The sequence below is a fragment of the Syngnathus typhle genome, linkage group LG6 (genome assembly GCF_033458585.1).
Source record: "Syngnathus typhle isolate RoL2023-S1 ecotype Sweden linkage group LG6, RoL_Styp_1.0, whole genome shotgun sequence".
NCBI classification, from domain to species: domain Eukaryota; kingdom Metazoa; phylum Chordata; class Actinopteri; order Syngnathiformes; family Syngnathidae; genus Syngnathus; species Syngnathus typhle.
In genome coordinates this window covers 477,717-504,417 of record NC_083743.1, presented here as the reverse complement: position 1 = coordinate 504,417, position 26,701 = coordinate 477,717, and the positions used below count along the sequence as shown (strand labels likewise).

Sequence of the window (26,701 nt, the reverse complement as noted above, 5' to 3'; positions counted from 1 at the left end):
GGATTTAACTTTTTTTTCCAGGTATTACATAATGTAGAATTACTGCATTTTAGGTGCATTAGTGAAAATGTATTTCACAGGTCAATTTAAAAACCTACATATATTAAATATTTGGATTGTTTCCTATATAATATTCTATTTTCTTAAATTTGTCAATTTGGGCTTTTAGCTGTGCTAATCTTCAAAATTGTACAAAAGAAAGCCAAAAAAAAACAAAGCACCAATATCGTGCAAGTGTACTTAATGTTGTGTCCCGCAAGTGCCACACGTGAGCCCCTCTCATTTCAATTTAAAAGAGTGAATGAATAATACATCGGTCATTGACTTAAAGTGCCTGTAAGAAAAACTGGGTCAGTCTCCTGTGAGGTTCCAAAACACTTGACCACAGCACATGTGATCATGTGTGCAAATGTCTCAACATCGGTGTGTAACTGGACGCCGATTACTTATATTGCACCCCTGTGATCGAATCGACCCGTGAAGACCCAAAGCAATCTAAGGTGACTTAGAAGAAGAAGAAAAAAAAAAAGACTGTGACCTCATTTAGAGTTCCTACAATCGTCTTCATGCAAGTGGCCACTTTTGTTCCTCTCGCGACTCTGTATCAGTTATGGGGGTCAGCTCGGTGGTTGTGGGCTCCTGAGGCTTGGACAGAACTGGTTTGCTGGTGTAGATGTCGTCCACTGGTAGAAGAAATGTGACTGTTTTCACTTTGACTCTGTCGGGGGGGACAAAGATGAGGAAAAGGGGTGTCACAATTTCAGAACCTGATTTTGATTGCAATGTTTTTTTTTTTATTATAATTCAGCTTTCAACCACTAGATGGCAGCATAAAAGCAGGAAGCGTTTCAAGCTTGGCCTAGTTTTTACAAATTATTATTATAGTGTCCATTTTTGGGCAAAATTATTGCTGCACATTGCATCCCACTGAACATCTTGTTACTTTTGTGATAAGAAATCTGAATTCAGCTCCTCACATCACTGTGCAGCCGTACCTAATGAAGTATCCATTACACATGCTTGCTCACCTAGTCTTTTGCACACATTCCTGAAGGGATGTCCTGTTTTTCGCTGAGGCCACGTCACTGCTGACAGAGTGATCCGGGTTGCCATTTCCTCCCCGGACCTCCTCTTGTAGACGCCCCCATCCAAAGTGGCTCAGTCGTTCCCAGGGGTCCACTATACCCTTGGTCTGTGTCATCTCAGGTGTGCTTGAGCTCCTGGAATACCTTCGAACTGTCATGACATTTTCTGAGGGGGAAAAGACATGCAAGATAGCAGTGATGGGTTGAAAGTATGTATAATTTTTTTTTTTTAAATGATGCTGGCTACCTTCACGTTCCTTAAATTGTCGCTTTAGAATGGGAGCAGATGCATTTCTCCTGAGATTCCCATATAGGTTTTCATGCTCTTCCTCTAAAACCCCTTCTTGTGTCTGCTCCTGGTCTTCTTCCCGGTCTTTTGTCAGCGCTCGGTTCTGCTCTAACTTCCTGATCTCCTCCCGCATCTCCATGATGACACGGGCCAAGGTGCGGGTTCCCTCCATGGCGCCGCTGCTGCGCTGCCAGAACCAGGGCTTCCCAAAGAGCGCGGCGGGTTCTTGATGCGGGTCGTGCCCCAGGACCTCGTGGTGCTGCCCGGCGTTTAACATGCCGCCTGTACAATCTCAGTGCGGATCTTGGCTGTGACTACATGGTGCCTATACAGCTGATCCATCTACAGGGGAACAGATCTGCCCGTCGCCCTTGGGGAGGATGTTTTATTCATCAGCACCTGGGTCCAGTTTCTGGAAAACTACACAGGGGACCTTGCACGGCACGTGGGGACCTGAATCCGCTTTGTGGTTCTGAACGCAACACAGGGACCATTTGCTATCTCTTTAGGTGTAATTTACAAAAATTATTTATGCAGTCCAGTATCAAACAGCAATTCCATGGATGGGGGTCACTTCTGGATAGCATTACCTGTTCAGAAGCAACCTGAGCCAGCCACAGTCCAAGCACACCAAAGCTGGTACAGAAAAGACTAGAACTGAAATCAGCTGATTGTGCAAAATCGCCAAATGAAGTGATGAAAATGTGTCCGACTCTGGAAAGAAGAACTGTCATAACATTAAAAATTAACAAAGCACTCTACGGTGCGATCATGACCTGCAAAACATTGACACCTGATCACTTGGATGCAGCACACTCTAGTCAAGCCAATATATTTTGGGTCACTTGCCTTTCAGTGAAAGTTTCCCTTCTCATCATTTGGATCGCAACAATTAAAAAAATCATCCATTTTCTATAAGGCTTATCATAATTCAGAAGAGTCTATCCAAACAAATACAAGCAAGTAATCACTCAATGCTAGCTCTTGAACATTAACAAAATTTTATTTAAATGTTATACATAAATTTTTAGTTTTTATCTTTTTTTTTGTGAAGTCAGCTAAACAAATATTCATATGTATATTTTATTTAAAAAAAGGGAACATTTCAAATGTTTTAAATATTAATATTTCTTATATACAATTCAAAACAGGAAATAATAACAGTAACAATGCATTTAAAAATGTTACAAAACATAACTCTGTTTTCTTTTTTTTTTCTCCCGGTTCTACTTGAAAATGGGCCTGCTGATATTTTGGGGGGGGGAAATGTTAGCGAGGATACAAATTAGCACTGTGGAGCTGCTCTACATTCAAAAACCGAGCGGACGGGCATTCAGCTCTTGACACGCTTGAGAAAATAACACATTTGGTTTCTTCGCAATAGCTTCAAATATTTTCTTATTTTTGGGGGCCGGGGGCAATTCAAACTTTCTTCTTAAAACATCAAAAATAGAACACAAAGAGAAGCTGAATGCACCTCCGGCTCGGTAAGGTCACTGAAAATAAAGGGCAAGGCTGTGGAGAGAAGGCGCATGTGTGTGCGTGTGTTTAACTTTTTTTTTTTTTTTGCTTGCCAGTTTTTCAGGGCCGTCCGTCTCTGGAGAACCAAAAATAAACAGAACCTACCGATGCATCAGCTAATGCGACGTTCAACGACAGGACAACAGACTAGCACGAGCACAGTCTCTACACACTTCTTCCTTTTCTCTTCTTCTACTATCAATTGCTGCCCTCACAAAGAACCAAAAGGGAGCATGGATTCCCGATCAGCCGTTCAGAAGGCGCTGTGGCGCTCCGTTCCTGGCTGCCTTGAGTGAGGAATCTGAATGGAAAGAATAATCACGGGAGAGTTGGAACGCTGGATTGACTTGTGTATTGCCCGTTGAAGTTCCAGGAACTTTTATTTGGACTGTCGTTCCTGGAAATGTCACAGAGGAACTTTTGGAGCATGATTGTGTTTGAAATGAAAGACCTTGCTATTTTGCTAGCATGCTAAAAAAAAAAAAGAAAAGTTCAGGGCTGTTGCTATTTTGTGCTAGGTCTTGGCTTGGTGGGCGAGGTTAGCGATGATTGAATGAACGATGGATAATTGAGACAGCAGTTCCCACAATGTTTTCTCCAAAAGTTCCATCAGGTAAAACATTTCAACACATGTTGAGATGCCAGCGAATGTTTACGATGGCAAATGAGAGCGATGACATACCGGTCTTAGACAGAGTGGAAAGAGAGCTGTTAGAGAGAGAGTTGGCGCTGGAGGAGAAAACACGTTTTTGCAGCTGCAAAGTTGGAAGAAAAAAAAAGACAGCCATGATAACCGGCAGATGATATGAGGGATGAGAAGATGCCAGGAACATCCGCAAAGTTCAAAACAACAAACCTGCTCGTTCATGATGGCGCACAGTTCGCTCAGCATGTCCCTGTAGTGAGCTCTCATCTCCTCCTGGTACTCGAGTTGGTCTTCCTTGATCAGACGCTCGTTCACATCCAACGCCTGGCCGCACGCTTCGGCAAACTGCCTGCATGCACGTCAATTATTATTATTATTTTTTTTAAAACACCGGCCATCTTGCCGTTTATCACTGAGATCTGTCCTACCTGAAAATCTCCTTCAGTAGTTTCACCTGGTTATCTGGATACTTCTTGGCATTCTTCTCCTCTAAAAAGGCCCGGGCGTAAGCCATCGGCCCCGCGTTGACCTGGATTTAAATAAATAAATAAAGATGACATGAGGCAAATCATCAACTCCAAAAACATGCAAGCTTTGGAAGACGCACTTTGGCACTGACGCTCCCCTGCAGTTTGAGCTGCAGTCGGATCATGTCCACCTCTTCCATGTTGCACAGCTGGTTGAGCTCGGAGACTTTGCGGGACATTTCGTCGATGGCCACTTCGATGGGGTTCATCTCCGTGCTTTGCTGCTCCACCACCTGGATGCGCTTTTTCAAGTACGGGAAACTGGAACTCGCTGAGTAAAAAGGCAGAGGAGCCAAATGTCAAACGATGTTTTCTGCATTAGCATCGTTAGCCTGGTCTGATTAAAAGGATCGTGTTATATTATATTTGGTACACCAAACGGAGAAAATGCTGACTCGTTAAAATGGTGCGCCTCTTGCACTGCTCCTCCACGTCGCCGTGCTTCTTCCCATAGAGCGTGAAAGGCGTTTCAAAAACAAAGCGATTGATGTTGTGATGCCTCTCAAAGTCCGTCCTTTTGTCCTGCTGTTCCTTCTCGTCAAAGTAAGGCAGCACGTACGTCACCTGGATGTACGCGAACTTTGGATCCAGGTCTTTGGGGTTGACCTAATGGAAGAAAAGAAAAACAAATAGAGACTATGAAGATCTTTGTTACCTTCCATAAATAATGACATCACTGACCTTATTGGAATCTTGGATCATTTTGACGTTATCAGCACCAAATTTGTCTGAGTAGAGTTTAAGCAGTCTCTGGGAGATCTCGGACAACCCCGTCAGCTTCGGTTCCTTGTAGATGAACTCCTTGCTCTCCTCCTCCTCAAAGAAACCCTTTCACGCATACCACCATTTTTGTTTCATTAGATTGTTACAGCACACGACCCCAGGAGGAAAATACAGGTTAAAGGTTTATTTGCCATAACTTCCGGTCTACTCTCGTTGGTAAGGAGGGGAAAAGCAATGTTTTGATTTAATGGGAGTCAACCGGAGCACAGCAAGCTTCTGACAAAGGGGGTGAGTTTATCGAGAGGTAATCGTGGCAAACGGAGAGGAGAGGAGCAACGTTAGTTCGCAAACAAACAGACGGACAAACATTGCAACACTTACCGCAATCTTCGTATAGAATATAATAAAATCAAAGGAAGAAAAGAGCAAATGGAGAAATTAAGGACACTAAACTATCTATGTGTGGAATCATTTGGAGTATTTTAAGGGCCGATCACGTAATTGCTATTGTACCTAGCTTAAAGTTGAACTTGTAATATCCCAAAACAAAACAGATTAAAAAAAAAAATATATATATATATATCACCTCACCTGGCCATAGAAAGCCACACGATAGTAGCGTCCGAATAGCCGTTTCTCAGAGTTCACCACCTCCGTCACCTTCAGGTAAGAGCGATGGATGTCGTAGTAAAGCTCTGACAGTCTCTGTGGAGAAAAATATATACATTCAAGCTATCTATCTTTATAACTCTTTAAAATAAGCAATACATCTATAAAATTTTAAATAATATTAAAACTAATAAAAACGAAATATCTTCTGAAAAACAAAACTAATAAAAAAACAACAAACTTGCTCCAAACATAATTAAAAAAAATAAAAAAAGAAGCTAATACAAAATAAAACGGATGAAAAATCCCAAACTATTAAAAGCCTGGTTTGCATTGAGCATTGAATTCAGTGGTTCTTTATATATAACTCGAGTGACTGACCACTAAATCGCCAATCTAGCTAATGATCCTACCTTGAAGTCTCGCCTCTTCTCAAAAACAACAATAACTGGTTTGTTGATGTCAGCGATGAGTTCGTGTCTCTCCGACTTCCACAGATAGTCCACGCACAGCTCCAGCTGCTCCACCAAGGTGTCCTAAGGTAGGTAGGTTTGCATTAAGACTGCTCTGTCGGACAAGTACGGACGCAACCTTGAGCTAACGCTGACCTCGGTATATGGAGTGTCTTGTGTACCCGTGTCTTCCTTCATGGCTCCTTCCTCTTTGACGTTAGGGCTGATGCACATGAAGGCCGCCCAGCCCAGAGAAAACGATGCTGCGATTGTGACAATAATGAAGAGAACGTCACGATTGAGTTCATTGAAAAAGAAAAGGCCAGACGCATACGATAACGGTTCATTATATTACAACACAACAAATATACATCTTCTTACATGATGAAACCCACAAAACAGTTGATGTCCACAATTTCGACATCAATAACCTGTCTACATGTGTTGCTCCACCATTTGTGTTCAAATATCTGATTCTTGACGCCGCGACACCAATACTAAAAGCTAGCCTACCTTTTGCGTTTTACCTTTTGTGTTAGCATTAAGCTAGTAGATTTAAATAAAGTAAAGTAAAATGTTATTGAGTAAAATGTTATTATGGACTATGAGAGCCTTGCAACTGGCTTGTTCTCCGTCCTTGGACCTGTTCATGACACTTCCTCCCATAATCCCTTGCTTGTATTATCATACCCTGACCCAATCGGTCCCCATCAGGCGCACACACTCACGGTCTTGGTCTCGGGAGGTGGTTAGTAAGGATCTACATTTAAAGACGGGACTTTCTTCGGGGGACACGCTGGATATCCGGGCCTTGTCTGCTCTCCAGTAGCCTGTTTGGTGGGAGGGGGAGGGGGGAGCAGGAGGAGCAGGACGAGCAGGTTTATATATTTTTTTTTTTAATGCCCACAGGTAGGCAGCTTGTGTTCACCACATGCGTGCAGGGCTATGTCAGACATGAGGTTAAAAATGAAAAAGAATGGACACAGGGGAAGAGGTGACATGCAATATGTTAGTCTCCTAATTCTACTGGAAGTCAGCAGCAGGAATGACAGAACTTTACTAGCAAGGGGATCCATCTTCATTCTCTGTGGTGTGTTAAATCCAAACATAGCACACGTGACCCCCGCCCCCCCCCCACACACACACACCTTCTTCGCAATGACACTTGATAGGATTGCACTACCTTGCAGTAACTATGTTAGAAAGACGAGAGAAAAATGGTGGCTTGAAGTGACCATGTCTGAAGAAATGCAGTTAAAAATGAACAAAACTATTGAGACGTAGCTTTATATCGGCGAGGGTTGGACTAGAACCACCCCCAAGATGAGAGGAAAGTGGTCCATTCCATATGTTGATTTCCAAGTTGGTGTCCCAATACTTCTGTCCATACGCGGGTGAAACATGCCGCGAGAGAACTTTTGCTGGAACTTCTACTCACCCCTCCTCTTTAGCGACTCGGCAATCAGAGCAGAAATGTGGATGTAGCACATGGCGGCCTGAGGGCAACAAAAGTAAAATGATTAAAATTCTATTTCGATCATTTTGAATTGAGATCGCCCTCATTCGGGGTTCCGATTTAATCGCGGCTAGTACCTCGGAGAGATCCCCGTTGCGGACGTGGACCTTGGCCATGCTCTCCAACCAGGTGCGTCGCAACTCGGGCGTGCTGGCGTACGAGTTGGCTAAGCTGTATTGAAGGTCCACCAACATCTCCGGGTCCTTCTCGTGCTCCTTCATCTGCGCCGTGGCCATCAGCACCGTCCTGACCCGTTTGGTCAGGTCTTTGACCTCGGCCGGGAAGGGGGAATTCTGGACAAAGATCTCAAGTTGTACACGAATTTGCTAGCTGCCAGAGAAAAAAAAAATCTGAGTGGCTTCACCTTGAGTGGCGCATCTCCATTTGCAAAGTTATTTACAATAGCCAGCGACTGCTGAAATCTCGAGCCTCCAATGCCAGCATCGGCTATCAACTGACTCACTGCCTTGATCACCTAAAAGTGTGCGAGAAGAGACGTGTTTATTCACAAGCGCACTCAAAGGGGACATTAGAAATGATTTTATAGCTCCCGACCTGAAGATGAGAGCGCACTATCGACTTTCCCTTCGTAAACTCAAAGTTCTTTCTCATGACGAAATAGAGCAGCGCCGCCGCCTCCGTCTGGGTGGAGCTGGATCGATGGTTGCAGCATTTGAGGATCTCGTAGCAAAGGCAGCCGCAGAGGTCCGCCTTGCCTTGGAAGAACGCGCTGGGGAACTAACAAAGAAAAACAAAAGTCACTTGTGGTCTATTGGGGCGGAATCATGTGCTGATATTTAATGAAAACCTTTTGGACAAAGAGCCTGAGCGCAGCAAAGATGTGGCGAAGGGTGGCGGTTGATTGGTTGATTTGAAAGAAGAGCAAGTAGGTGTCCAGCACCTTCTTCATCAGTGCATTTTGTCCATCATCCAATAGCAGCTGCTTCTGAAATCACATGCAAGAGGGATTTTCAGCAAGTCTAGAAAAAACATGCCTGTTTTTCCACCAGGGGGCAGCGGTGTATCACAGACTAACTTAAACGAGGTCACGTTTGGTAATCTGTAAAAATGACACCTTTTTTTTCATCATGATAATTCAATGGGCATTGTGCTTCTCCTTCTGATGTGCTCACCTTGGCCACAAGGGGGCATCGTAAGCAAATTACAACTATGCTGACATCTTTGCTAGTTTTTCGTGTTTCAGGATGTGCAGTGTTAACAAGAAAACCAACCTTGTGATGGTGAACAAAGAGCTCAAGAACATCAAGCACAGTGAGCGCCACCTCAGTAGACAAATTAGCCTCAACATCAGTTGGACTCAGATTGTCCCCATCCTGGATCGTCCCATCTAGACGCCAAAGAAAGAGCCCGGGAATTTCATGACGCGAGTGTATTTTTATTTATTGTTTGGCAGAAATGTCTTACCGCTCTCCATCATCTGCAGCAGTTTGGGGTTGGTGAGGGCGTTCTTGCCCCGGATGATGGGCATGGTTTGGGAACGTGCCTGTCGGTGACCGTCCCCTCCGGATGAAGCCATCCTGGCGGGAAGATAAGCAGATTTGATTTGGTCAGCATTGACCAACAAATACTTTAACTGGACTATTTATTAGGAACGCCAGCACAAGTCACACAAAACAATGAGGAGCATGCGCTATACAGTTACACAAATATATAACACGGTGGTCACTTCACAGATGAATAAATACAAGAAATGTATTTTCAAGACTGTTTTTGGACAATTCAAGTCGCTTGTATCCAAACGAATCCGGTGTCATATTGGCTCAAGCGGCAAGAGGCTGGTTACCATTGTGGGAGGAGGCTTGAGGGCTGGGAGGGATGGTTAGGGACCTTCAGGGTGCCATTGGCGTGGGTGGACTGGGCCAGCTTTAGCGCCGCTGCTAGCTTCCTGTTCACGAGCCAATCACATCACAGCTAACATTAGTAGGGCTTAATGTGTGAAAACATCTGTGTAATGCAAAATCTTTTTTTTTTTTTACTGGCAAGACTCTACAGTAATAACGTGTATTTATACGGACTCAAATATGTTAGTTGTGAGTAGAGGAGTGGGAATGCAGGGGAGAGGTGAATACCGGTTAAATCGTTTAGCGGAGCAGCTTAGTAACCGGATCCCAACAAACAGATGTTTAAAATGCACAGTGCTGCTGTTTGATGGCTGAATGAAGCCAGATCACATGCTAATGCAAAAAAAATAAATAAAAAATTGCTCTGGTCAGATGAATGGAAAAGCAAATAGAGTGCAGTGTACACACAGCATGCATGTATGTAAATGGCGACATGCCCATTTCATGCCAAAACAATCCATCAACGCAAAGCATGCAGGTGGAACATGAATATGCGCCTGTCGATAAAACGGCAATTCGCTCATCGCTTGAATTAATATCTGAACGGCAGACAGATCATTTGGCTGCAAAAGGCGCCAGTGAAATTTATCCCACGGCAACTTGAACGGGCGCCTGCTCCGAGTCAGCCGAGCATCAAACGGTGGCCGACAGCGAGGCAGACGTGCGTCGCGTCGCCCCCTTGGCCCGCTATCACAGAGGAATTTTAAGTAGCTCGCAGCCTCCCAGACAGACATCTGAGAGCCAGCTCGGTTTCCAGCTAGCTTAATGCTCTCGTGCGGTATAAGCCGCGTGTTCCCTCAACCCGCGCGGCATCGCTGAGAGTTAATTTAATTAGGGGAGGTGGAACCGGATGATGGAGTGGCTCGCTTCCAATAGGCTCGCAGAAAAAACAAATATAGCGAGGGGTGGGGGGGGTGGGGGCAACCCCCATGGCATGCTTGCCAAATACTCCACACGCCACAATATCCAGCTGTGCTTCACACACAACAGCGAGACGGCCCCTCCCCGTTTTCATCGCTCTCGTCTCGAGTGTGCGCACGCATACGTGGCGCACATTAGCTTCACCTGTGGTTGTACACGCTCCATGAATAATACATGCTCCAGTCGTCATGCGTGTAGATGTTGACTTAATGTGTGCGCTGTGCTTGCGATCAAAAAAAAGAAGGCGTACCTGGCGATGTGGCGTTTGCCCATGAACCTGAAGTGCTGCAGACAGAGCCTAAAGAAAAGAAAGGCACAAAAACACAACGCTTCAAAAAACTGAACACATTCCTCAGCGACCCTCGTTTGCATTTTCCCAATTAGTGCGCCGCACTCTGGCCGCATAATCCAACTCTTGTTACTTTTGTCCGAGTGCCCTCGACAATGAAAAGAAGAGAGGGGCTTACTCTAGTATTTTAAAGAAGTCTGAGATCTCCTGGTGGATGGCCCGGTGCCAATAGGAAACCAGCACATCTGAAAATAAAATCAATAAATATATATATTTTTAAATAAAAACATAAAATAAAAAAAGACAAGATAGTCTTTCGGCTTGTGAATAATCAGCGCTTGGTCTTTCCCGTTCACCTTCAGAGATAGTTTTCATGATGTGTAGGAAGCACATGAGAAGGCTGCGAGTCTCGGCCTGGTCCAGTTTGTCGCAGCGGGAGCCGTAGCCGATGAGCGACTGGGGACGAGCAAACTGAGCACACGAGAGGAGGAATCACAAATTGTCAACGGCAAAAGATGGAGGAAAAAAAAAAAAATCATCTGAAGCATTTCTCACCTTCTCACATGCATCCATCTTCTCACTGTTCCTGTCACTGTTGCTTGGGTTGGAGTCGACACTGATCAGGGAGCCCCGAGAGTCGGCCTGGTTGCCCGGAGCAACTGTCAGTGCTGACAAAGCTAGTGGGAGAGCGTAGAGGAGGCTTGAGTGACCTCATTCACACTTTTTTTTTTTTTTTTACTCGAGGCGCACACTACCTGTAATGGAGTTGAGCACCTCTTTCGAGAAGGAAACATCCACCGAGTTGCCGTGGCAAGTAACGGGGAGTGTGCCACCGGCCACGCCTCCGCCGACGCTCAGGTCGTCTCGAGAGCCCTGCGAGTCAGCAGATGGGCTTCATTTAAGTGAACCTTTCAGATTTGAAGTGTCCTTTACCTGATCGCTGGAGGTCAAATAAATGGGGAAAAGGTCCCTGAGGAAGAAGCGAGGCATGTTGTCCAGAATCAGACCATACAGAGGCAGGTAAAGTGATGCGATTCTTGCCTGCTTCTCCTGCAAATAATGAGAAGAACACACCAACTGTGATTCTGTTTCTCCCCATATTTGTCATATGAGCTGTTTTTTTGGCTACCTTGGTGGCATAGCGAGCATCCAGAGAGTGTTTGGCCATGAGGGTCTTGAGAGTGGCCAAAGCCAGGTGCCTGAGGTCCTGCTCGTCCTGCAAGGCCAGTCCCAGTTCTCGTAATAACAGGCCCGTGAGAAAGTGCTTCCTGCAGAACTCTCCGGTCAAGTTGTACTCTGGCACCGAGGCTGGAATACACCAAGCACATTTTTATTCATTATTATTTCATTTTATAATGTTTTGGACACACAAACAAGAGTGTACATATTTACCATGAGTACTTTGTGGCTCTGGGGATGCATGGTCTGATATGGAGACATATGTCAACAAAGAGGTGACAAGGTAGGGGGGGGGGGACAAATTGTTAACATAACAGACGGATGATAGGGAGGGGCGTGATTTTGAACCCAAATGGAAAATGGCTCCGTCTATTACCTGTGATGCGAGCGGAGGGCAGGGGCAGGCTGAGGGGGATGTAGTGCTCGTGGTTGCACACTTCTCTCAGAAACTCAAATTTCAACTCGCACAACATCTGAGGAACACATGAAAAGATGAGACTTGTAACACAAAGAGAACTTTGTTGTTGTTTGTTTTTCGAGATTTGACCTTGCTGTCAGTTGCAGTGATCATGTTGATGTAGTTGCGGATTAATTTGAAGGTGAAACCTCGGTCCATCAGAGTGAAGCAACGCTGCAGCGACGAAATTCATAGAGTCATGTAGTCGAAGAATTTTTGGGGTTTGTAAAAAGAAGAAAAAAAAAAAACATTTATACACGACAATCATTCTGGGTGTGTTGACAAGCGATGAATGGAGTCAAATCCCACCTTAACGAAAGCCGCCACCGCCGAGTTGGCGCTGCGCGACTCCTCCGCCAGGTCTTTGTACTTCCAGAAGATATGTTCTGACACCTTTTCCACCAGAGTCTCCACACGGCTCTGATAGGATGACGGGAAACGCTGCGGCCTGGGCAGCTGGCGCAAATAAACGGAATATCACCCAACGCTGGCGTAACACATCATATCACTACGCCACGACTTACCTTGACTTTATCTCCATCAACCAAATGTTGGGCCATGGACTTGACGATGAGTTCAAAGAAGAACCAAGAGAACTGGAAAGAGATTGCCGTCCGTCCATTTATATTTCAAAATGCACCTGCTGAAGCTTCAAGCGACTTACCTTCAAGACATTCTTAACCGCTGCTTGCTCGTTGCTCTGCAGGTCAAAGGTCATGCCTTTCGCTAACTCCTCATGCACCGTCCTGAAGCCGTGGGCTTCTGATTTGAACACGTACTACACAAACAAACACAAAGTTAAAAACAATCAAATGTATGTGAGCTAATAATCAATCGAGTCAGGCGGTTTGAGAAGTGTGTCGCATTCCCCCCCGTGAATAGCGGCTCACTCCATTCACGCTACAGTGAACTACACCCCTCTCCATCCTTTCCTTTTCACAGAGAGGACACACACAGAGAAGTGAATGTCGTGCCAATCTGTTACCACGGCAACTCCACTTCCATTTAGCGCCGCGAGCCCTCCCGCCATTTGTCTCTGCCACAAGCTCGTCCAAGTTCCGCAGCGTTTTTACGACACTGCGGCCAACATGAAACGGCTCTTGTGGTTCCTCTTGCTCGCCGGGCTAATTCCTTTTCTGATCTCACCCCCCTCCCCTCCCGCCCCCTCCCGACCTCAAAACAAACAAGCCTTGTGTTTCTCATTGAGATGTCTCTATGCCCCACTCAATTAGTTTCTCTTCTTCTTCTTCCTCCGCATGCGTGTTTGCATACTTCTCCTGGCGCGTGGCCGCCGGCACTCGCCTGCCGGCACCTACACAGCAAATATCTGCACATGCAAACACGTAAAGCCCCTATTCCCTCCCTGTGTGTATTTTTCCTTTCTGCAAATCAAACAGTCTGCAAAGTCGTTCCGCAGCCTGGTGGAAATCGAAAGCTATCGTCAAGTGATCTCAACGTGTGAGGCACACCTGCTCCCGAGGTGTGCATCCTACAAGCGAGCCTTACCTTAATATAAGAGTGGAGATAGTGATCAAGGTTTTCCTCGTGGCACTTGGAAACAATGTGAACCAGCACTCTGGAAATAAAAATAACAAAATAAAATAATGCCCCATCAGATGGCACTGTTTGTCTTTCATATTGAGCACAGACAATTTGAATGAAAAATGGTTGAGAAAAAAAAAGAGCCAGAAATGAATCAACTCTGCCTAGATACAAATTGTGGCTGTAGCAAAAAACTGTTTTTCTTTTGTGTTGTGTGCATGTGTGCCTATTCTTCTCAGCTGCCTATAAGGAGTATACAATTCTGCCTAGCAACAAGGGCATATGGACAGGAAACAGAATCTGGAAAAATTTGAGATATTTTCAGGATATTTTTGGAATATTTTCCACAAAATGGGGATTTTCCTAACCTGGCATTTTTGTTCATCAATTTAAAAAAAAGAAAAAAACAGTAAGATGTTAAAAATTGGTGTGTACACTTGGAAACGTGACTACAAGATGCCTGTAGTGACAATGATTACCTGGTGGTGGCAGTAGTGACCTCATCATTGTCATTCTGGGTCAGGACCTTGAAGAGCTGGTTGAAAAGCACTGGCAGAAATCTGATGATCACTGGGATTCTCTCCATGCTGAGGAGACCCTGGAAGAGGGCGGAAAAGGAAAACAAGAACAAAGGAGGATAAAATAAATATAGCTCATAAATCGCTCGGAGGAGGAAAGTCTGTCACACTGTAATGTTTCACTGATTAGATGTGGAACAGTTTGACTTTTTTTTTTTTCCTCCAACCTTCAGGCAGTTGAGGAAGTTGGAGGTAGGAGGTAGCGAGAGGTCCAGCTCTCTTTTCTGGCACTGCTGGAAGAAGCGGTTCAGGTGGGGGTCCTAGGGCCAAGAAGAAAAGAATGCAGGAGAATCAGTTCCAAGTTAGAAGCTGGACTCGTTCCATTTTAAGTAACTACAAACTCGTACTGTATATTTCCAACTCAAGAGCATCATATATTAGCAAAGCATATGTGGTTCAACTTGGCTCCGAAAAAACATTTGGGTCTGCAATATGCAAGTTAAGAGACATTCAAATGCTACCTGAGTGTACACAGTTGACACGACATTAGTTGAGACTTTGAAGATGGCCTTTGCCCCATCGACCCATTTTACATCAGCTCCATTCTGGAAATGCAGAAAACAAAAGATTTCCAATAATTACTAGGGAACATTTCTGTAGGTGAAATTAGGGGAAAAAAAAAAAAAAGCTCTGATACTACAACAACGATACTTTAAAGGGGGACGTTAAGTCAAATGATTTCTAGCTTATAAACGCAAATTGGTGTGCCGATAAGTAATGTTCGTTAATATTGGCTATACCTTGGTGTTGTTGGCCTCTTTGATGGCTAAGTAACCAGGAGGCAGGTTACTGGAGACCGAGATGTTGAACTCCTGAGATGACAGACGACCTTCTTTGAGGAGAGGCAGCCAAGAGTAGCCCACTTAAGAATCATAAACACAACACACGATGCATTATAGTAAAATGCTAACACGGTAACCCCATATGCTACACGCTAACGAAGCTCACCGGGGGTCTCCAGGGCTTCTTTCCTCTTAGCGTTGGTCTTAGCGTTGATGTCACATGTGACATGGTAAAATGAGAAAAGCAAATGGTGCTTTTCGTGGAGTTGGGTGGGGAGTTCAATCTTCACCTGCGTTGGCAGAGATGAAACACTTGTTTGGTGCTCTTGCTGAAAACGTGATTATTTTCCATGTAAGGAGCCCACCTCATCGTAAAAGTCAGGATTTTGAGAGTGATGGAGTACAGTGGAACAGGCTGATGGGGTGAACACCGGACCCCCCGGCTTGCCGTAAATGCACTGGGGAGCCAAGCATAACAACGTTCAGATGTATTTTTTTATGGCAAAGCGAAAATACCGACTTGTTTTGGAGAATGTGTTACCTTTAAAGGTTTGGCCGGTTCCTCGTCCGAACTGCGGAACTCCACGTAGACGGCAAGATTACGAGCCTGTACACAAAAAGAGCAATGTAACGTTAAATAATGGGCTAATAAACGTCTTGGCAGAAGACAACTCACCACCTGGATATAACTAAACAAAATAGGCGAAGGACTTTCAGTGGAATGCAGCTATTCAAATAATTTAGCAGGCAACATTTTGCTTGAACCAAATGTCTTTTCTAAATCAAGGTTTCTCCAAATGTGGTCTGTGGACCACTGGTGGTCCCCCCAAAAACAGAAGTGGTCCGCAATCGATAACGAATTTTTGATAATCGATTAATCACAGCTGTTTTTTCTTTGTTAGAACATTTCTCTAGTCACAATACAAAGGGAACTCCAAGGATGGTGAGCGTGATGATGACAACCGCTTTACCTTGGCGAAGCTCTTCTGGCTGTCATATTTGAGATGCTTGGGGTAAACGTAGATGTGGTTCTTGTAGACACGGTACGGCTGAGCGAACTTGGTGGTGTCCTGGATGAACTCCTCCACCTCGACCGTGGGTTGCTGTTTGCCGAGATCCTCAAAGGGCTTGACGGGGACGTAGGAGGACGTCACGCAGTCTAGAAAGCACAAATATGACTCGTGAAGAAAGAGTTATGTATGATGCTTGAGTGGTCAAGCATACTTGGAAGCTCCAAAGGAACATAGTCCACTGTGATGTCCAGAGTCCCGGGAATGGTCTGCAGCTTGCTGGTCTTCTCGGCCCTGATTGGATGAAGATGTTGTAAGAATTGATGTTGTTTTGTAGAAGAGTGACCGTGATGGTTACCTTCTGTATTCTGACACTAGCTTTATCAGGTCTTCTGTGGAAATTTTGTTACTCTCTTGTTTGAAGAGCGGTGAGAAACGAGATTCTCTGTCGAGTGCCCCCTGGTTGTCCTTGAAAAGTGACCTGTTGTAAAAAAGCAGGTATCAATTTAAGAAATTATTTTTAAATTTTAAATGATAAAGTTAGAACAGATTGTGTATCATATTTTATGCTTCATTGGCAAAAAGCCACAAGGGGGCAGTCTAACAGTACAATTTAATAGTAAGCAAAGAAGAGTTTCACAAATAAGTGACTTAGTAAGGTACATTAACGAAAGACCACTGGTTCACATTTGCAAATTTCGTTTCCAATTTCTTTTCTCCATGTATTTTTTAATATATAGCTTCAACCTAGCATTTGAACTTTTTTTTTTTTTTTAAATAATTGTTGAATGTCTGGTTTGCTGCTACTGACCTGACGGACCAAGCAAACGGCATTCGGTACTTTCCTAATTTCCCACAGAACTGCTTGTTGGATTTTAAAATCTTCTGGACAATCTGCACAGAAAAAAAAACCTCACATCTGTTTCATGAAAACTATATTGATGCAAAATAATAATAATGCAATTTCTTACCTTGCTGGAGTCTGTGTTTTTGATGTACGGCTCAGTGCCGCAAGCAATATTTCCCATCAGCACCTTCTCTACTCTGGCCACCATCACGATATCCGTGTGAGGGTTGGTCACCGAGAATATTGCCTACAATGACATCTCGTTAACGTCCGTGTATGAATGAACACACTTTGGACGTGATACCTGTTTGGGAAAGCACAGCCAGTTTTCCAGGTCCAAGCTTAGATGACATTCTCCCGCCTTCTTCTCCCCGGGAGCGCACACGCCGTTCTCCTGAGCTCCAGAAGCACTTCCTCCGAACATCTGACGCACTGCCTCGTGGTTGAGGTCCACGTGGAAGTCAGCAGAAACCTTCCTGCCGTCTCGGATGTCCAACAGTGTTAACGACACGAAGAACGGCTCGATCTGGCCGAACCAACAAATAACAAGAATTAATTTTATTTATATAAAAAAAGAAAAGGGTCGATGTCATTCCAATTCCTTACGTTGGTGACAGGGCCAGTTTCATTCTCATTGATGCAGCCCTGCAGCATGAAGTTCAGCGATCGACACGTCACCATGAACCTTCTGCCTAGTTTCTCCTCAAAAGGACGCACGGTGGAGTTGTCGCTCGATGAATGCTCCGCCCGCGGGCTCCTCAGGACCTGCAGTGCAAGGAAATTGGCCTTTACATTAGGTACACCTAATATCCACTGTCTTGTTATCTCATTGTCTAATAATTTGTATAATGGGAATATATTAATAGCATAGGTAAAATTATACGTACAGGAGTGTCAGGGTCAAGCGAGAAGAGATTCAACCTCTCCTCCCTCCGGGCGCAACGAATTCCCTCATCTGTCTCTGAGACGTACTGCACAAAAGAAGACGACATATGATAATTATATGACGGGAACCCCAAAACCGCATGACTTGTGCACGCTCGAAAATAGACGGGCGCTTCGAAGATCAGCACCGTGAATGTTGGATTGAAGGGAGAGCGCTTGTTGAAAATAAAAACAATTGGTCAGCGTTCATGTTTGTGTAGTCAATACTTGAGAAAATATAACCATAAAAATGATTGAATGAATATAATCAAAAAATTATATTAATAAAAAAATCTTGTAACATCATTTTCAAATAATTGTTGATGTATTTCTCATAGCAACCCTAATATATATGTATAGGGGTGGAAAAAAAGAATCAACCTTAGCTAGCTCGGGATTGATGCCATTTTCCGTCGTATCTTCGTTCTCAGGCAAACAACCATCGCTCAGCGACATGTCAAACACATCTGAAGGAGGAATAACAAATATTTGAATTCTGTAAATCAGCTTTAGCAGCACAGTAAGCAGAAATAGGGATACATACATCAAACTCGGGATTAAATAGGATTTTGGAAACTATAAAGCAGTCAAATGTAATCTTTATGGCCATGCGCCATTTCTTTCACGCTGAAAATAATTAACAAGCTAATTCACAGACTTAAAGATCAGTGGCTCATAAAAGTTGCTGACATCAGCGTTTACAAGTCTCACCCTGGCGATGGTCGGACAGGTCCAGACTCTTGCGGTCCGGAGCCGGCCCGTCGTGCGGCGTGATCTGCAAGATGCGAGTCAAGGTGCTGATCCACTCTTCCATGTCCTGCTCACTCTCCGCGGCCAGCACGAAGTATGTGACCTCGTTCATCTTCAGCTCAAAGGCGTGCTTCCTCAAACGATTATTCTGTGCGGATCATTTTACGTCATTCAAATTGGACAGCTCCGATGAGTCAAATTTGGGAGCACACCTGCACAACACCGGTACACGAATCGAGGAATATGCAGCCTTTGGGTTCCTTGGAGATCTTCTCGTCTTTGTAGAAGTTCATGATGTAGGAGTTGTCGGTCAGCTGGGTCAGTTGAAAATATCTTCGCTTGAAGGACTGTGCAATGATAGGAAATGTCAATACACAATGAAAGGGCTCAAATCAGTATATTTTTGTATTAACCCATTCGCTGCCGTTGACGGCTATATCCGTCAAGGGTCCATTTTAACTGGGATGGCAGTAATCAGGAAGTATGTTGCCGTCCTCACCCGGACAGTGATGCTATTGTTGACGGTGCTGTTAAAGTTGCCCTTGTAGAGCCAACCCGAGCGAAACACACCGATCCCTCCCCCTCCTCCTCCACCTCCTCCTTTGGACGAGGACAGGGAAGTGGTGTCCTGCAAAAGACAAACACGCCCACACATAAAGTACATCCTCTCGTCTCGAATATCAATAGAAGAGAAGGAGACATCCTCGACCGGGCCGTTTGTCAAATGACGTGCGTAAACGATGAGGAGGTTCACTTCTCCATGGGAGTGCTTTTCAACAGCTTGCCGATAAACTGATTTGAGCGTCATAAAGCCAGGATGTTCAACACATTAATGCATTTGAGAAAAAAATTATCCATTACCAACCTCATCTTTGTCCACGTCTTCATAGTCAATCTCAAAAGAATGGGATGGCAGCTTCTCAGCTTTGTATAATTTCCTACGACAAGGCCAAAGGAGACCATATTGAGAAAAAATGTGCAAGAATTCTGGTGATTATACAATTAATCCACTCTGTGGCTCCACGGAGTCAACAATAGATAAGCCCCGCCTCTTTTGTTTTGGTTTGCGCGTGCGGAAATGTCGAGCAGGATCCTGGCTCATGACTCCGTTGGCGGAAAGACACTTTGCTGAAGGTCACGTGGTGGGGACAGCTGTCGAAAATAACCGCCGCAGTCGGCGCATTTGTGGTGATTGCGGAGTGACGCAGGAATGCTTCCTGATTGGCGGATGGACGTTGCTGCAGTCCAACGCACCACAAGCGTACAGTAGTTGCATATTCCTGCTGGCCAAGTGTTTATACTCCATTTCACTTAACTCCATGTACAAACAGTGGAGTTTATTTTTCTATACATGTTTGGCTTTTGTTTACACAAAGTTTGCTTTAGACCACTGGATACTGACATCTGAGGAAACTGACAGTTTTACCAGTGGAATGTCATCAATCTAAATCAGCTTGAATCAACAAAATGTAATGACTGACTTAAATAAAATTAAATAAATTAAAAAATATATACATATCTGGTTTGACTAAAACATTTTTTATATTTTATATTCTGGCATCCAGTGTAATTTTAAGGATAGACTTTATAAGGCCTTGTGTAGGAAAGTCCAACAGTCTGCACCTGTTGGACTTAATAGGCCTGAGAAATACTTTTTTTTCCCAGAGAGGCAGTGTTCTGTTTATTTTTTAATAACCCCATTAGTGTCATCCACCAAAATGCACATAATGACTTCAGGCCAGCAGAGAAACTAACTGAAGGCATTAACATCTGTCTCGCACGGCTTTAAATGCACTTCCGGTTAGTTCAGAGGTCATGTGAACTGACACCGGCAACCCATGGGATAAAAAAGAGAACATTCCTGTGGTTTGAATCGCTGGACTGTTTTGGATCAGTCCCATCTAGGACCCAACAGCCCCCCATAGCCATGAAGCATTGCTTTGTCCTTCCGCTCTCTGACTCCTTTTTTATTTTTTTTTTAACTCAACAACCACCGCCGCCATCTTGTTCTCCTTCAATGCGTTTCAGGTTAATGTTGTTATTACCTTGGCAGCAGGCGGTAGTCTCCAGCGTAGTCATCATACTTGAACTGGACCACATTCAGATCTGAGTTGTAATACTTGCAGGCCTGGGGGAGAGGATGGATGGACTTCATTGACTACACGCAGCTAAGATACAGTAAACATACAACATAACCCCCCCAAAAAAATAAGAAACACAAACACAGTCGACATCTGACCTGTCTGACCAGCAGACATTCAGCCTGAAGCTCTGCGCCTTCAGGAACAGCTGACCTGAGAGTGCGTCTCTCTTGGGGCACTGTGGATACCTGCAGGGATGATAAGAACAGTGAAGAGACGCATCACCATGGCAACAGACATTGCCGTTGGATTACTAGTTACTTAGTAACACATTAAAGGCATCTCTGTACTTTCACTCTCTTCAAGCTGGCATGCCACTTGTATATATACACTACAAGGGGATTTCCTCTCACTTCCTTTGAAAGTTATCCTATGATCTGATAAAGTCAAAACCCTGAATGCACGTGCATGTACACTTACTGTGAAATCATTGTCAGGAAACAGCAGTAGCTCTCTAAGAGGGTCTTGCTTGAGCTCCGCTCCCACTTCCGAGATGACGGCCTCGTAGTCGAGCGGATCAATCAGCTTGGGCTTCTCTTGCTGCGAAAACACATAACGCCAAAAAGACATTAGCTGTCTGAACACAAACGGTGCAGCACCGCATGTAGACAGACAATAAAACAATGCCTTTTTTTTTTTTTATCCTCTGCATTTATCGACTAATATTCCTGCAGCTCAGTGAGTCATTTAGTCGCGAAACTCTTCTTGGAGTCTTGGAATTTACATAAGTATTGTCTGCCTTTTGCAATGACCGATTTGAATGCAGCCACAGTGAAAACATTGAGGGCAGTCAATTATCCATAGGCACAACACAATGTGATTATTCTGGGGAGAAAAGTCATGATCTCAACATTTCCCGTGTGGTGCTGTGACATCATGAGGACCTAAAAAAAGCACGCAGGAAGAACACGAGTGGCTATTACCGCTGAAGGCGAACTGCTGGGGCACACCCCAAAGCACTTGATGACACTGAGGCCAAGGAAGATATCTTCGCTGTACTTAATCTCCCCATGATATGGTTGGAATTTCCTCACTGTACAAGAATACTTGTCCTACTTGCACACAGCAAACCACTCTGACGCAAAACCGAGAGTGACACAAATATTCACAGAATGATTTCTTTCCATTTGAATCATTATGGTTATGGTGTCACATAGTGCGAAGAAAAGATGAATGAACGGTTGCAGATGTCCACAACAAAACTGTGTGTAATACTCAGTGAGTCAGACAAAAAGATTTCTTCAATGTGTTCAAAAGATTACAGACCATCGCTTCTGTAATCTGCAAAAAAAAAAAAAAAAAGCAGAAGACCACAGAAGGCTGGAGGAGACGGTAGCCAGAAAGTTAGAGGAAGCAGAAGAAGTCTCTAGTTTGTTTGACATGTGTGGAGTAGTGACAACACGAATTTCTACTTTAATGGTCCAAACAGGAACCAAGATCATCTAAAGTTCACTGAAGGTATCCTAAATGTTATGCTAACGCTAATGTACAATACCAGGATCAAAAATCAATAAGCTTCTTTTAGCTGTCTGCATCTATTTATTTTAATTTTTTTTTTTTTAGTCTGGCTAATTCATCCAACATTCATCTGAGTGTTCCGATTTTTCAATATTCCAAGAGCATTATAGACTTAATGACATTCATTTTAACATCGAGAAGCACCTTTTATGAGCACTCGCTTCCATATAATCAGAAGAACAGTGTCTCTCTGGTTACTATGACAACAGTGGATCGCCTACTTCTGTTCTACAAAATTGGTGAGCCAGCCTGGACACGGTGCGTTAGCATTAGCATGGCTAGCATCATACAATTAGAAATGATTCATGTACTCACTAAAATTATTGGCCAAAATGCATGTAAGAATTAAAGTACACTTGGAGAGAAAATTGTTCCTTACTGGTACTTCAATTATTTAAAAAATATATATTATTCAATTATGATAAAAAATTTAAAAAATCCTGCCAACCACCCATGTTTGGGTTGACTCTGACAAAGATTTAAGATGCCATAACAAAAAAGAGCTTTAGTAAATTAGTCTTAAAAAGATCACTTTACCTCAAGCAATTTAAGTCTTGGAAGTGCTGATCTAAACACATTTTGTAAAATATTCCAGATTATTTAAGTACACAATGTGGAATTTTGCGCTGATTTTACATTTTACACAACACCTGTCACAGAATGTGATTTGGAGAACAGCTGCCTGTTATGTAAGCATCAGTGATATCCACACAGTTGGATTTGCTTATTATTTAAAAAAATATATTCTCTGTAGCTTCCGATTACAAAAATTGAGCTGAATTAAATGCAGTCTACACACATGGAACTGAACTACTCAGTCACATCATTGGCAGCAGCTCTTGTGAAGAAAGTGAAGAAAAAAAAACATAGAAGAGGTAGATATCAGGGAATATATTATTAAATACATACAATACTCAACCTGGTGAAATCCGACTTCACGCGTTTACTCTTGATTTTCCTCCTTAGGGTAATTTTGCTCCTTAAACTCATTATGAAGACGAAATAATCCAAATGGTAGAAGCGAAATGTAAAAAAAAAAAACTAAGCTTAAAGAAATATACTACTCAACTAAACAAACATCGCATGTGTTTTATCACAAGCAGAACTGTCTCCACGTTATGTGTCAGCGCACGTGGACGTAGAGGAAGTTGTTACAACTGCGCACACACACACACACAAAGTTCCAAATTTGCCGGCAAATGAGATTTCAACCAAGATGGTAGACAAACACCGACTTAAATCCTTATTAGCATTATCAATAGGTTCATCAGCAAAAAAAAAATTCTTATAAAAGCAATATAAGGTGGAGAAAAAAAAAATCAGTAAAATGAGAATTATTCTTTCTGCTCAGCGATGGTTGGGCAGAGTCATACAGCATTTGTGCACATACAAATAAGCACTTCCTCTGATAAAACCTCAGAGCAGAAGAATAGTCAGAGGAAACGAGAATGGAACAGTTGACGTGTTACATAGACTCAAAGCAGAGAGACCAATTAAAGTCGTTTTCTGTCCTCATGTAATGAATAAGTTAATGGTCTCCTATTGAACATCAGAATCCTCCATTTTCTTCCAACTAACTTCTTTCTCTATCTCATCAAACTTTTTTGATTCCCTTGTCAGCTTTACTCCCTTGCTCGCCACCCTATTAACCTTTCCACGTCTTTGCTCGGCCTCCCGCGGTTGCCTCCCCCTCCCACTTAGAAGACTGATGATGCTGTCGACAAAGTACAGCTGTGAGGATGGCGCATAGAAATGCCGTGACTTGCAGCTCAGGGATTCCCCACAGAGGAACTGGCAAACAAGGGGAGCATTTTCAACGTTGCAGACGGCCAAGAATGGAGACATTGGAGGGGAACCAAAACGTATATTCCTGGTGGTCTGGTGTCATTCTCGAGTATATTTATTATTGGCTGCTAAAGGAAGGAGGTGTTAGGAGACGTGTCTGGAGTAGAAGAGCGGAGGTACACAAGATGGATGGGGAGAAGAGAGAGGAAGTCAAAAGGCACGAGCCATCTGCTTTCGATCATTACATCAAAGCTTTATAGAAGAAAAATGATCTTACTTTGTCAATTTGAGTGTTTCCTTCAGTTCCACAACATGAAACAATATATTAAATGTTGGAAATGAGAAACAGAGGCTGTATGATCATGGCAAAGTTTTTTTTTTTTTACATTGCAAGAAGTCTAATTTTATTTTCAGATTTGAACATGGTTCAAAACCTGGAAAAACTCCTGAACTAACCTCATCATATGTGTCAGCTACCCTCAACTCCTTGTTTTTGCATTTTTTAAATTCTGGCGTTCCTCAGGGTTCACTGCTGAAGCCTCTGTCTTTTCAGAGATGTCATTCTGTAAAAATAAATATCTAGTCTGTACTAAGAGCTGACTTTTCGGTGCTATTCAGCATTCTTTTGACATCTATTCTTAAGGCTGATGTAAGAATTGGTTTACATTGTTTTGGGGTTATGAAAATATTATGACAACACCTCATTCTTGGATCCCTTGCAAAATGTTGAGTCAAGGTGCTTGCTACCTTCTACTGCAGCATCGTCATGAAAGCCCCACTCATACTCTGATATCTTGCAGAATGTAATAATAATAAAAAAAAAGATTTGCAAATATAAAACATCAACTCCAGTTTACAACAGAGACCAGAGAAGGGAACAAAGACGTGAAAGGTTTATGGTGGGAAAGCAAGAAACAAGAGAAGAAACTGAGTGTAAAAATCACACTGTGCCAAAACTTGAACATTTTTCCACTGGACTTGCAGAAACCTGGGTCCTGCTTGGGGTGAAAAGAAAAATCAGGCCAACACGAGTGGTTCCAGACAGATACCTCACACGTGGCTGACATACAAGCATTGTACTGAAAAGTTGTTTAGGAACATTCAGCTTAATGTAATCCGATCGTTGATTGCTCGACGCAATTGCTGCTGTGTGCATTTATTTATTCATTCAGTCAGTTAAATCATCTTCTTCTCCATATGTTGGGAAAGGAGAGTGTTCCCACAGAGAGCAAATTCCTAATGTATGACCCTCACTCTCCACCCCTCATTTCCGTCCTCCCCATTATACCTCTTAGCTGTGAGGGGCTACAACCCACAAATGGTTTCAAAAATATCAATCTATAGAATTGAATTACGATAGAGAGGACAATCGTTTATCACGAGGGTTACGTTCCAGAAACCGTGAAGCAATTTTTCTATATTTTAGGGCATATTGACCCCGCCTCACAATCACATACCCTAAAAAGAAAAATTTGATCAGGACTGGGATGAATATTTCAAAAAATGATAATTGTACTTCTACTGGTTATTTAAATGAATGGATTTTTGCAGAATACCAATCCAAAATATGCATACGAATAGAATCCTCCTGTTCTACATGGTAGTACCTATGACTTTGAATGTGTGTGGCTTCAAAAGGCGGGGCCTGGCCTGTTGACTGTTAGCTTGCGAAGTTAATTTACAAGTTTAGTACCTGGGCATCATTTGTGGCAGCCAAAGTGCTTGTTACATGTTTATTTTGTTAGCATTTGTTCAATAAAGCAATTGAAAATGCATTTTTGAACCACCTGTCGAGGAATGACAGTCGTTTTTACTCGCGGTTAGCTAGGCTACATTGAATTAGCTAACAATTACCTCATAAATTTCACATTATCTTATTTTTTCTAAGTAAGAAAGGAGAAAATTTTAGACATTCAGTTTTGAAAGGACTCGTGATATGTCCCAAAAAATCATCCAGCTGAAATGAGCAATATACGATTGAAAATTCCAAAAACGACCACAAATTGGACACATGACAAAAATGGATTCTGACAATGATTACTGTACACGCTACTGTTCCACCCACACATGTATTATGCAGAGGTGAATCGGTACTGGTTACCATGACAATGATGGTCAGAGGTGAGCTGGCAGTTGTGTAGCCTTCCAGGGTGGGTGTTGCAGCAGCATCCATTGACGCTTGGTCCAGCCGAGTACACATGTAACCGCAGTCTGCCCCACCCACTGAGCGTAGAAGTAGGACCACACTGGCAGAGCAGCCCATAATAACCCCTCGATGCTGACACCAAGTGATGGGCAAGTGTCACCTGTTGCCGTGTCTTGTCCCGATCAAGTCCAAAAGCAGCCGCTGGTCCAGCCAGTGGTGCGGAGCCTTTGCGTTCAAAGCCTGTCAAGTAGCGGAGGCTCCATCCCCGACTAAGCCGCCTGCAACCTTTCCGCTACCCCCCCTGCTCCGGATTCCGGTTCTTCCCGTGGCTCTGAGTGAGAATACACACAGCCAGCCTTGGCGTCGTCCCTCCCTATCTTCCCCTCTCTCTCTCTCTTTCTCACTCCCTCACACACACATTGACTGCATCTGTGAACAGTCCAAACCAGCCCAGCCCAGCCCAGCCCAGCCCAGCTCGCCCAGAATAATGGCAGAATGCAATAAGCGTCAGATGACCAGAAGCAGCTGCTACAATACACAAAAAAACAGCATCACTTTTCCCTCCCTGTCATTCTGCTGCACTTTCTTTGATTATTCTCTCT

The 26,701-nt window shown here is 43.6% G+C and overlaps 2 protein-coding genes and 1 long non-coding RNA gene across 6 annotated transcripts; 1 reads left to right on the top strand and 2 right to left on the bottom strand.

Moving 5' to 3' along the window:
* Window positions 1–110: 110 nt before the first annotated feature.
* LOC133155278 (uncharacterized) lies at window positions 111–1,651 on the bottom strand. 2 transcript variants are annotated; one of them, XM_061280472.1, is made up of 3 exons: window positions 1,333–1,651; window positions 1,029–1,251; window positions 111–718 (listed from the first exon to the last, which is right to left on the bottom strand). In XM_061280472.1, exons 1-3 carry the CDS (start codon window positions 1,649–1,651, stop codon window positions 565–567), a joined length of 696 nt encoding a protein of 231 aa, XP_061136456.1. In that variant the 3' UTR covers window positions 111–564. The 2 variants fall into 2 exon arrangements, with proteins under 2 accessions (XP_061136456.1, XP_061136455.1); XM_061280471.1 differs by having other exon boundaries at window positions 1,029–1,651.
* On the top strand, window positions 1,156–3,886 carry LOC133155283 (uncharacterized). Its single transcript, XR_009714652.1, has 2 exons — window positions 1,156–1,294; window positions 1,469–3,886. It is a non-coding gene; the product is annotated as an uncharacterized LOC133155283 (long non-coding RNA).
* On the bottom strand, window positions 2,359–26,493 carry LOC133155269 (dedicator of cytokinesis protein 10-like). Of its 3 annotated transcripts, XM_061280450.1 has the most exons (57): window positions 26,055–26,492; window positions 21,071–21,190; window positions 20,749–20,838; window positions 20,555–20,637; window positions 19,375–19,447; window positions 19,009–19,137; window positions 18,722–18,856; window positions 18,471–18,657; window positions 18,141–18,226; window positions 17,723–17,806; window positions 17,442–17,600; window positions 17,140–17,361; window positions 16,960–17,082; window positions 16,800–16,882; window positions 16,347–16,469; window positions 16,203–16,282; window positions 15,950–16,137; window positions 15,520–15,585; window positions 15,344–15,436; window positions 15,145–15,268; window positions 14,937–15,058; window positions 14,658–14,741; window positions 14,364–14,456; window positions 14,098–14,216; window positions 13,583–13,652; window positions 12,741–12,854; window positions 12,601–12,672; window positions 12,386–12,532; window positions 12,167–12,250; window positions 11,996–12,092; window positions 11,833–11,865; window positions 11,570–11,748; window positions 11,374–11,490; window positions 11,196–11,313; window positions 10,996–11,117; window positions 10,797–10,911; window positions 10,619–10,685; window positions 10,402–10,449; window positions 9,173–9,274; window positions 8,794–8,906; window positions 8,601–8,716; window positions 8,177–8,314; window positions 7,924–8,106; window positions 7,733–7,843; window positions 7,446–7,661; window positions 7,291–7,348; window positions 6,581–6,682; window positions 6,009–6,115; window positions 5,814–5,936; window positions 5,383–5,496; window positions 4,750–4,896; window positions 4,464–4,674; window positions 4,149–4,339; window positions 3,970–4,070; window positions 3,752–3,890; window positions 3,578–3,650; window positions 2,359–3,196 (listed from the first exon to the last, which is right to left on the bottom strand). In XM_061280450.1, the coding sequence occupies exons 1-57, from the start codon at window positions 26,214–26,216 to the stop codon at window positions 3,141–3,143; spliced, it is 6,612 nt and encodes a 2,203-aa protein (XP_061136434.1). In that variant the 5' UTR covers window positions 26,217–26,492; the 3' UTR covers window positions 2,359–3,140. The 3 variants fall into 3 exon arrangements, with proteins under 3 accessions (XP_061136434.1, XP_061136436.1, XP_061136435.1); XM_061280452.1 differs by lacking the exon at window positions 6,581–6,682 and having other exon boundaries at window positions 26,055–26,493; XM_061280451.1 differs by lacking the exon at window positions 3,578–3,650 and having other exon boundaries at window positions 26,055–26,491.
* Between the last annotated feature and the right edge of the window lie 208 nt (window positions 26,494–26,701).

What these genes read in the sequence shown, in the direction of transcription:
- LOC133155278 (XM_061280471.1), bottom strand. Translation starts at nt 1,651, where the DNA reads ATGTTAAACGCCGGGCAGCACCACGAGGTCCTGGGGCACGACCCGCAT. An exon ending in GAATGTGTGCAAAAGACTAG is followed by an intron (nt 719 to 1,028) that starts GTGAGCAAGCAT and finishes CCCCCCCGACAG; the next exon opens with AGTCAAAGTGAAAACAGTCA.
- LOC133155269 (XM_061280450.1), bottom strand. Translation starts at nt 26,216, where the DNA reads ATGGGCTGCTCTGCCAGTGTGGTCCTACTTCTACGCTCAGTGGGTGGG. An exon ending in CGTGTACCGGTGTTGTGCAG is followed by an intron (nt 18,658 to 18,721) that starts GTGTGCTCCCAA and finishes TGATCCGCACAG; the next exon opens with AATAATCGTTTGAGGAAGCA. An exon ending in CTACTGAAGGAGATTTTCAG is followed by an intron (nt 3,891 to 3,969) that starts GTAGGACAGATC and finishes ACGTGCATGCAG; the next exon opens with GCAGTTTGCCGAAGCGTGCG.